At 52.4% G+C, this 10810-nt stretch overlaps 1 protein-coding gene across 1 annotated transcript; it reads left to right on the forward strand.

The window, feature by feature from the left end:
* The first annotated feature begins 2822 nt into the window (after positions 1-2822).
* On the forward strand, positions 2823-6387 carry SNAI2 (snail family transcriptional repressor 2). Its single transcript, XM_032470037.1, has 3 exons — positions 2823-3037; positions 3748-4293; positions 5156-6387. The coding sequence occupies exons 1-3, from the start codon at positions 2959-2961 to the stop codon at positions 5335-5337; spliced, it is 807 nt and encodes a 268-aa protein (XP_032325928.1). The 5' UTR covers positions 2823-2958; the 3' UTR covers positions 5338-6387.
* The last annotated feature ends 4423 nt before the right edge of the window (positions 6388-10810 follow it).

Genomic DNA, 10810 nt, shown 5'->3' on the forward strand with positions numbered 1-10810 from the left:
AAAGTCACACCCAAGAACCACTTTGTTACTATCTAAATAGTTAAATTATTAGTTCTGCCCTATAATGTTCTCCAGACATCACAGTCAAACCCACCGCATTCCACGACTGCATATCTTTCCAGGGAGGTCATCCCTCCCCCGCCTGCTCTGGGCGATGGAGCCACAAACAAGCAGAAAAGACAGATTCCCTGTCTCTGTGAAGCCCTGGGTTCTCCTGGGGCTGGACACGCTGTATTTCCTAACTTGGCTGTCAGTATCCGCCCGGCCTCTCGCATCCTCAGTACCTCTGTGTCCACAAATCTCTGTGCCAAGAAAACAAGCCTGAGGTGCAGTCCCTAATCTCATGAATCTGACCCGTCCCCTCTTTGGCAAGGCGAGAATATGTCTTTCACGGGAAAGACCAGGGCCAGGAGAAATCCTACCAGCACAGGGACCTGCGGGGAAGGCCGGCCGTCCTGCGAGGTCACAGACCTTTCGTTTACCAAGTTGTCCACAGACCATCCTTGTCAGCCTCTTCAGAAACCAGAAACCTGCACCCCTCCTCCACCAGGGCTGACATCTCAGGACCAGCGCCTGCCCTCACCAGCCCAGCGAGCCTGACTATATCAACCCAGGACTGGCATCTTCCACGACAAAACCCACTTGGGTTTGCTTTGCCCAAATGAAACACTTAGGCCGAGATCCTGCCTTGGCACAGGTTTCTGTCCCCAGGAAGGAGCATCTTGAGTCAGCAACCCAGGCCAGCTTCTCCACATGGCCCCTCTGCCTTGTGGGGCAAGAACCTTCATCTCATCTGAGCAGGGCCCTTGCTGCTAGCCTGTGGGTGGGGACCTGAAGGCCCTTCACTTGTCCCTAACAGCATCCTGGTGTCACCCACCCAGGGCTCTGAGCTGAGCCCCTCCTGGGAGCAGAGCAGACCTCACACAGGCCTCTAGAGACTGAGAACAGCACAGACCTGCATGATGACACACCTCAGACAGGACCCCCAATGCTGTCCCCTCAGGCCAGCAGGCATGGGAACATGTTCTGACTCTGACTCCTGTCTGTGTGATGAGCTCCCCTGGACATGCATCCTTAATCCAAATCCAAGGGTTTTTCCAAGAGTAGTGAATGACTGTTAAACATGAATTGTTCAAATACACTTTAGCAGGTGATCTTGTGTTGTAATTACCATCAAAGAAACACCAAAATGTCCTCCACTCCTCACTGCTGTGAACAGACTCCGTGGGGAGCAAAAGGGAGAAATGAGAGCCCCGGGCACCTGCGTTTTCTCAAGTGGGTCGCATCTCTAACAAGAAGTGCCTTCTGCAGGAAGCAGGCAGGCGGGACAAGGCAGGCTGCCGCTCCAGTAAACTGGGCGGATCCGCGCGAGCCCTGGGGACACCAGGCGTGGAAATCTTGCTCTGAGTTGTACCCTCCAGGGTACAGTTTGGGGAGGATTCCCACGCATATTCATATGAGCCTACAAATTCTGTTCCTTTTAGCATAGAGATGCATCTAAATTCCTTTCTCTGGCGTTTAAATTAGTGACTTTGGGGAGGTGAAAAAAAATAGGACCATTGAAATGAGCCAGGAAGCCTGGCGCCCGCCCTCCCCAGCTCACTCCTCCCCCCTCCCGCACCCCCAGATCAGGGAGCTGTGCAGCCCGACATGCGCTTCCCTCCTACAAGTCTTGACTTCGCACTGTTATTTTTTCATTTTTTTTTTCTCCCAGCACCTGTTAGAATCAAGGGCAGGGCTGTCTGATTGCAAATTTGTTCCTTCCTTAATCTTTAAGCCAAAGTGAGGGAGGAAAAGTCTGGAAGGGACAGAGATGCTTGAAAATACGGTTGAAACTTCATCTTTTAAGTGAGCCCCCTTGGTGTCTTTTAAGATTTAATACCCCAGAGACGAAATCAAAGTATTTTTGCTGGTTACTAGACTAGCTCAGAACTTGAACCAAGCAGTACTCAAAGCTGCGTCGTTTCATTAAAAACCCCAGACAGACACCCAGGTGAGTTTTGACGACTTTATGCTGAAGCAACACCGCCGCATAAAAGCAGATAAATACCGACATCGTTGCCTCTAAAGGCCCCTTCACGCTTTTTCTCCATAAAAATACATCGCGATGCGGGAGAAGAGACAGGCCCTTATAGATGCCTTTGTGGCCAGCTCTCCGCCTTCCCGGTGACATCAACCCCTCCTTCCTTCTCATCTCTGCAGTGGCCCGGTTCTCCCCACAAGCGGGTCTTTCAGGGGCTACAAAGCGTTTCTTTCAAGCACCATGGCTAATATGGTGACAGGACCGCTTCATTTCCAGAGGAAGTGCCGCCCCCGGCTGTGCCGGGCCTCTGGGCGTGAGCGGGTCCCCAGCGTGTGGCGCCGGGAAGCCCCCTGCGGGGACCACTCCTCACTCACTGGGCTTTGTCTTGGCCGCTACCTTCCTTTTCCAAAAGCCAGGAGTTAATTGTCCCGTCCCCGTGCGAGCAAAATCTCTCCAAACCCCAGGGGCTGGCCGGGATCCGGGGGACCCCCTCTCCTCCCCAGCGCGCACGGAGCCCACATCTGGAAGCCATGCCCGGTCCGACGGATCCAGCTCTCTCCCTCCGAGAGCGCGAACGACCGGCGAGCTCAAGAAGGAAAACGGCCTCTCTTGAAAATGCTTAAGCACTCTTCCTCCTCGCCACTGAAATCCGGAGAACTACCCATTCTGAACCAGAATAATTTAGTCTGACAACAGATTCTTCCTCTGTTCACAGCTGTCCCAGAGGGAGGAGCTGAAATCTGAACCTCTCGGCTGTGATTGGACCCTTCTTGCAAAAGGGAGGAAAAAAAGGCCTCCCCACCACCGCGGGCTCAGTCCGCGAGGAGCCCGCGACCTGGCGGCGCCGTGCGCGCACCTGCCGGGGCCGCGATGCTGTAGGACCGCGCGCCCCGCGCCCCCGCGCCCCGCGCCCCGCGCCCCTCGCCGCCGGCAGGATGCCGCGCTCCTTCCTGGTCAAGAAGCATTTCAACGCCTCCAAGAAGCCCAACTATGGCGAGCTGGACACACACACAGGTAAACAGGGACCTTTATCTGCCCGTAAATAGACAAATACTGGTGTCCGCTGCAGCTCAGCTTCGGTTCCGAAAGAGCGAGAGGCTGAGCTGTCTGCTGCTAAACGGCGGCCGGAAAGAGCGGGCGTTCCTTTGATCATCTAGGCCGTTTTAATTCAAAACTTTTCAAACTCCTAACTGGCAAGGACGACTCCGTTCTACTCTTGCAACGTCATTTTCTGAAGCGTGTGCGTACTTGCATAATGAGTACGTGGAGGATGAGTGAGGCGATGCGTAAAGGGTGAATTGTTGCCTTTTTTTTTTTTTTCATGTACTAAGGCCCCCTTCCTTTAGAAAGCAGCTTGATTCACGCACATCTTTGTGCTCACGGTCGTTAAGTCCTGCCAGCAGCCCACGCAGAAAATGGAAGCAACTTTTCCGTATCTTACAAAAGGGTGGGAGGCTCCCCCTCGCCTGGGACGGCGAAGGCGCGGGCCCGGGCGCGCTCGCTGACCGCAGGGCCAGGCCGGCCCCTGGGACCCTCCGCAGACGTGCCTTAAGCACAAGGACCGCCAGCACTGGGGGAGGGAAGGGAATGCTCTCCCCGCGCGCGTCCTCCCCACGAGCGCGCCCCCCGGTCCTCAAGTCCTGTGCGCGTTGCCCAGTCGCCTCCTAGGGTGTTTCCACGTTGTGTTTCACCTTGCTCTCCTCCCGCCCCACCCCACCCCGCAGTGATCGTTTCCCCGTACCTCTACGAGAGCTACTCCGTGCCCGTCATCCCGCAGCCGGAGATCCTCAGCTCGGGAGCCTACAGCCCCATCACCGTGTGGGCCGCCGCCGCCCCGTTCCACGGCCCGCCGCCCAGCGGCCTGTCTCCTCTATCCGGATACCCCTCATCCCTGGGGCGCGTGAGTCCCCCTCCTCCGTCTGACACCTCGTCCAAGGACCACAGCGGCTCGGAAAGCCCCATTAGCGATGAAGAGGAAAGACTACAGTCCAAGCTCTCAGACCCTCACGCCATTGAAGCTGAAAAGTTTCAGTGCAATTTATGCAACAAAACCTACTCCACCTTCTCGGGGCTGGGCAAGCACAAGCAGCTGCACTGCGGCGCCCAGGCCAGGAAGTCCTTCAGCTGCAGATACTGCGACAAGGAGTACGTCAGCCTGGGCGCCCTTAAGATGCACATTCGGACCCACACCTTGCCTTGTGTCTGCAAGATCTGTGGCAAGGCGTTCTCCAGGCCCTGGCTGCTGCAAGGACACATTAGAACGCACACTGGTAAGAGGAAAACGGGGACGGGGCGTTGCTGTCCGACAGGAGGAAGCTCGGGGCTGCCTGTCCTGTCTGCATGAAGCAGCGACACAGTGCTTTCCATGATGGGTGACCATCTGTAGCTTCTTCCTGCCGACTCAGAAAGTGGTCGGGGCACGAAGGGCTGGCTCACAGCCTCTGCCCCAGAGGCCGCAAGCAGCACTGAGGCTTTGGGAGGTAGACTCGGAGGGTTTGGTCTCAAAGATCAGTTAGAAAGTCAGGAAGGCAGTCCGGGAACGTGGCTTCTGTGAAGCAGCTCCCTGAAGTCAGCAATACATGCGTGGCTAGCTGAACTGAGGGTGCAGACAGGCAGATGAAGGGGACACCTGTCACCCCCCAGCGAGCTGGGTGGCAAGGCTGAATTTGCTTCTGATGGTCGGTCTGGTTTGGGTTTTGCTGCTGAATTTTCTATTCCTAGCACAAAATCACCCTGCAGGGTGTCAAGGCATCTGTCCAGCCTCGCTTATAACACGGCAGGAGGGGAAAGGAGAAATGCTGGGAAGCTCGGGGAGGAGCTTGCCCTCAGCTGCACCTGCCAGTGCTCTACCAGTGAAGCCCCAGAGCTGCAGGAATTATTTCTGCGTGACTGGCAGCAGGCAGAATATTCTCTCTCTTTTTTTAAAATTTGCTGTTTTTAAGGCAAAGTGCAAATTTATCTTAAAGGGCCAGACGTTGAAATAAGAACGCACTCTGGGGAAATGTAATCAAGTTTTGCTGTTTCTCATTCTTTTGGCAAAATGTAGCTGTTACTCATAAATGTGACCTGGCTTTTTGTTTCCTCTGAAAGCACTGACCGTCTTTCTCTCTCCATCCCCCGCCCCGCCCCCAGGGGAGAAGCCTTTCTCCTGCCCTCACTGCAGCAGGGCGTTTGCAGACAGGTCAAATCTGAGGGCCCACCTGCAGACACACTCGGACGTCAAGAAATACCAGTGCAAAAACTGCTCCAAAACCTTCTCCAGAATGTCCCTGCTGCACAAGCACGAGGAGTCTGGCTGCTGTGTGGCACACTGAGTGACACAGCCAGTGTTTACTCGAACACAAGGCATTTCTTCACTCCGCCTCCAAACAACAAGTAAAAGTCCAAAGGCATTTTCTCTTGTGCTTACCGACCAAACAGTACGTACACACACACACACACACACGTACACACACGCACACGCTGCGCAAGCACGGAATCCATGCATTTAGAGTTAATCCTTTCCATGTGAAGTTTAAAATTACTATCTATTTCCTGACAGCTAGATCGAGGGGATAAAAGACAAGGATCTTTGTCTTCAGAGATGAAGCAAAAAGCACATCACATCTTCTTCTCAAGAAAGAACGCAAAGATTTACACTGCTGCCAAATCATTTCAACGGAAAGTGTTGCCTCGAATGGAGTTTGTGATCAGATTTCCCATGGGAAGAGAATTCGACCAGACACTCTCTCAGGTGCCTTACAGAGTGTTCCAAGTTTACTTTATCACATGTGTGATGTCTGGTCACCATCCTTGAACGAAAGCCTGGTTTGATTACCCACCCGTGATGCTTTAAACTGTATTTTTTTTAAGACAGAGGGAGAACAAGTTTTACAAAAAACACAGGAGAATGTATTAAACGTGTTTTTTGTCCTTTCTTCGCCAATACACATTCAGTGCCTTGAGGGATACGAGGAAGACTAGCTTTGAACATTCCTGGTGCATACTCCGTGTCTTCCTTTTTTTTGATGGATTTTTTAATGATTTCTATTTTTTTTTTTTTTGCAATTAACTAAAGATGGGACTATGTGCAACAAAGGATTTTTTAGAAAATGTGTCATGTACTTAAACTATGTGAAATGCAGACCACAAATGCAACTCACACAGCCCCTTCCAAGTGCCTTTCTAAGGAACGGCAGCGTTGACGAGTCGGTGTAAATTCATGTTTATTTTTCTATGATTGAATGAGTTTTGTGTGACAGTGAGATGTTGTCTAGAGCTGCCGCCTACATACAACCTAAAGACTTGTGAAATCAATGTCTCTTTTTTAAAAAGCAATTTTCAAGGTTCTTTTTTTTACAATAAACATTTTTGATTTAAAAATCTCTCGTTTGTATATGACTTTCAGAGACTTGACTGACTTTATGATGAGTGCCAAACTGTTATACAAAGAATTGTCTCTTTTGTTCATAAGAGAAAAAGTGAATAGTGTTTACCATGAATATCAAGTGTTATTTTTTGATAGATTAGAATAAGCAGCCCGTATTTTTTCTTTACTCTTAAGATAATACTGTTACAGTCAGAAAGGCAACATCAGAATAGGAGTTTGTTAGCATATCTCTGTAACAAGAATCACGCTTTCTGAATGCTAAAAATATTCACATTGTTAATAGTCAAGAATGCTTTTCAAAACTTTTTTGGGGTAGGTAATTAGATCTGTTTGTTTTGATGGAGGGACTGGGGATTGAACCCAGGACCCTGCACACGCTAAGCACACACTCCACCACCGAGCTGTACCTTCTGCTTATTTTTATTTATTTATTATGTTTGCTATGAAATCAAATTCCTCTCACTTGTTGTAATGAGTGCTTATCATATAGGCCACTAGAACAGCTGAAGGTTTTGAAAAAATGTCAGGTAATAGGAAAAATAGAAAATCTGCATGAAGTGTTCAGGGAAAAATGGATTTATTATCAATTACACAAGTTGGAAAATTAAACTGTGAAAAGAAAACCCCGTATCTAGTGACTGATACAAAAAGAAGCAGTCTGATGGGTGCAGGGCTCAGGGAGAGAACATCAAGGTGGTTCTGATGGCACCTGGAAGAGGCCCCCACCCAGACCCCACGTGCACCTGATGAAGCAGCGGAGCCAGCCAGTCCACACAGCAGCACATGCTCCCTGGACGCGGTGAACTCACTCACAGGTACATGTGCGGTTGTGGGCACTGTGACAGCCACCGATCTGTGCATTTAAATCCAGATTCCACACTCACGTGATGACAGCTCCGCCACTCCGAATCACTTCTCTCTGGTTGGCTCAGGACTTGCAGAATCATTTTGCCTTCCAATGTTCTTGTGATACAAATGGAAGCCAGAGCTGGCATCTCAGATTAGTTGCGGGCCACAAGCAAACCAGGGCCATTCCCTCAACGCTCACACGCACTCCTCTGTGTGTTACATCTCAGTTTTAGCCGACGTAGAAAGCAGGTATGCTATTTAACTGAAAAAAAACACCCTTCAATTGAATATTCTACATCTAACTTTCTTTTCACATCTCAGGACATATACCTCAAAGGCAAAATTATTTGGAAAGCAGTTTATAAATGTAAAAGAAATGGCTTGTCTGGGGCACTCTAAAGTCATAAAAAGACCACTTTAGTTGGTGCATTTGGTGTACAAATGATGCCTGGAAGTTTGCAGCCCAGGTGATACATGGAAATACCCCCACAAGGGCCCGTGTGAGTGAGTCAGCAACCCTGCAGTGACCTGGCTGGTTCTCCCAGGGACCACGTCTGCTCACGTTCCTTCTCTCATCTGTGCATCTGCAGGCAAGTCCGAAGTGCAAACATAATTTTCTAAAAAGAAAAATCTCTTCATTTGTCTAATTTCCTAAAGAAGAATCGGTGGCAATATTTTTGCAATGTATTTCCGCTTTGTCCTCACCGTTCTCGGTGTATTTGTGATACAAATATTTTATTTTCACATGGTACATCACATGTTGAGATTTTGTCTAAACACAGCTCAGTGATTTCTTAGACTTCAGCATTTTCACAAGGCTTTTGACTACATGTCCTATAGCACATAAGACCTGGCTTGGATGTCACATAGTTTAAATACTTTTCCAGATTCACTCTTTCTGGGAGCTTTATATCATTTACAATGGGGCGTTTATCTTACAATGTGGCAGGTTTTTTGGGGTTTTTTTTTTTTTTGATACCTTTCTTTTTCACTGGACAGAGCGTCTTAACATATAAGTTCCTGGTACCCAGGCACGTCCTCTGGAACACACACATCCACAAATGTTTGCTGAATGAATAAATGGAGAAAATAAGAGAAATTAGTGAAAAATAGCTTGCAGGTCTAAAATAAATTCCACATATTCCCCTTTATTGCAAAGAGTCTTGATAATTTTTGAGAAAAGCAAATTCACTGGTGTCTCCCAACTTAGTGATGACAGCCTCCCACGAATAGGTAAGATGCTCAGAATGTGAATAAAGGCAAATCCAGGGCAGGTGAACCAGGTGTGATAGACACTCTGAGAGCCGGAGCTCTGAAAACTGGTTTTAATAACAGATCCACGTTCTAATAAGCATTCTCAGTAGCCTTAATTTGTTTCCTATAATACGAGACAGGGCGGCATTGTAGGAAAAGCACCAGCTTTTAAATTCAACATACGTGTTCATATTACTGGCTTTACATCCTTAAGCAGCTTACGTAACCCCTCGGGGCCCGGTCCCTGAAGTGTAAACGAGGAACAGCCCCAGCGGCACAATGCGGGACGGGCGGGTCCCCGCACTGCCGGCCGGCACGCCGTGGCACCCGGGGCGCGACGCTGTATTCTACCGGAGCTACGCCTGCCCCCGGGTCGCCTCGGCTGGCCACGGCTTCTCCGCAGCTGGTCTTTCCGGTTAGAGATACTGAAGACAGCAGAGGCCCTGAGCTGCAAAATGGAAGCCCAAACCCGAATCCTTCCTGCTTCGCCCCCTGCAGGGGAAGGGAGGGCCTGGGACGCGCAGGCTGCAGCGCGGCGGAGGGGAGATCGCGTGCCCTGAGATTAAACGGTTAACAGCCGAGGGGTTCACTTAGGAAGCAGCACAACTCGGGGGTTACGCAGCACGTGTAGCAGTCTGCAGAGCCGCTCCAGCGCCGTCCTGGAAACCCGTTGGCCCTGCTTCCTCCAGGGCCGCGCCCAGCAGGACCCGCTCCCCCGGCTCCCCCGCGCCCCCCCCCCGGGGGGGGCGCGCCAGCCCCTTCCTCTCTCGCCGGAGCTGGAAAGCAGCTGGTCTCCATCCTCTGTCCATTAACACTTCGTCTTCTGAAGACCACCGTGGCTCCCTCGCACCCCCGCAGCCCTCGCCCGGCTTTTATCTTCCGAGACGGAGTCCTCCAAGCAGAACGGCCGCTCCTCTCACCACCAGAGACGTGGGCACCGCGGGGTAACGAGGCAACTACAACCTGTGCGACGTCTAAGGCTGCTCCGGCCAGGGTTCGCATCCCAGGGGGTGTCCCTCGTTTAGACGTGGGAAACGTTCTGGACAAAACTAAGCTGAGCGTTGTCATCACGCCTCTTCGTCCTTCTCGCCTTTTCACCAAAGGCAGGCGAGACGCAGCAGCACCGCCTCGCCGGGACGGCCCGCGAGGAGGCAAGGCCCGCGGGGCAGCCGTCCGCGGTAAAGGCGGGCCGTCCACGGCCAAGGGCAGGGCCGCGGGGACGGCCAGAGCGACCCCCGCGGCCTGCAGGACGCTCAGAGGAACGCCGGCCCCCCCGGGGCGCCCGCGGGGGTCCCAGCCGCACGTGGGGGGCCGGGCGCCTCTGGTCCCCGCAGCCGGGCCTTCCAGAAAATGCGCAGCGGCGACCGGGGGGCGCTTTGAGTTTTCACCCACTCGCTTTCCTGGACAACCGCCGAGGGGCGGCCAGGACGGTGGGCAAAGACAGACGGCCTCCTCCAGGGGTCATTCGGGGCTGGAATTCGCCCCCACCCCGAGCCCGGAAGGGCTTCTTCCACCGCGTGCTTAGGAGGTGGCCGCAGCTGGTTCTCAGGGGCGAGAAGGAAAGACGGGGATTAGGTGAAAACGCGACACGTTCTTTTAACAAGGCAGTGAGTGGTAATTACGTTTCTCATGAGTCCCAGCTCCGGCCCGTCTCTCCATCGGATGTGCTGGGGCTAGGCCCTCCGTGATGGGGTCAGTCTTCTACTTAGATTTGGCAGAAAGGAGACAGGTCACCACTTGGCCACACTCAGCCTCGCTGAGCTGCAGGCCTGAGGTGGTCAGTCCCCCGTCTGTCAAAGCCCACATGCACAGGGTCACCTGTGGGCCTTGCTGGCGTCTCGGTGCGGTGGGTCCGGGGCAGGGCCTGGGAGTCTGCATTTCTACCCGGTTCGCCGGTGACCCGTGTACCGCTGATCCTGAAACCTCGCCCATGTAGCCCAGCCGTGAGCCTAGCTCAGTTCTGGCCCTGTCCCACACCCCCCACACCCGCAACACAGCCGCGAGCTAAGGGCGGTGGAGACCAGGCCACACAAAATTCCACCAAAGCAGCTCCTCCGCTCCTGACCGCCTGCCCCCATCCCCTGACCTGTGTGAGCCCTGATCTGCACAACGGGGGACTGGGCTGTGCTTCAGTGTTTGCACGTCTGCTCTAATTTTCCAAGCACGCCTCCTGTCTTCCTCAATCCTCATCCACTTTTTGGGGCCAGAAACATACCAGCTCTTTCTACTCACCCCACAGAGGGGGACCTGCTCGCTGCAGAGATGCTTCTAAATGTGATTTCACCCCAAAGGGAGAAAAACCAGCCACACTGTCG

Source organism: Camelus ferus, chromosome 29 (genome assembly GCF_009834535.1).
Source record: "Camelus ferus isolate YT-003-E chromosome 29, BCGSAC_Cfer_1.0, whole genome shotgun sequence".
NCBI classification, from domain to species: domain Eukaryota; kingdom Metazoa; phylum Chordata; class Mammalia; order Artiodactyla; family Camelidae; genus Camelus; species Camelus ferus.

Bases quoted from the DNA above. Each gene is read 5' to 3' on its own strand.
- SNAI2 (XM_032470037.1), top strand. From the start codon at position 2,959: ATGCCGCGCTCCTTCCTGGTCAAGAAGCATTTCAACGCCTCCAAGAAG. The intron at 3,038-3,747 runs GTAAACAGGGAC...CCCACCCCGCAG, and splicing joins CGAGCTGGACACACACACAG to TGATCGTTTCCCCGTACCTC. The intron at 4,294-5,155 runs GTAAGAGGAAAA...CCCCGCCCCCAG, and splicing joins ACACATTAGAACGCACACTG to GGGAGAAGCCTTTCTCCTGC.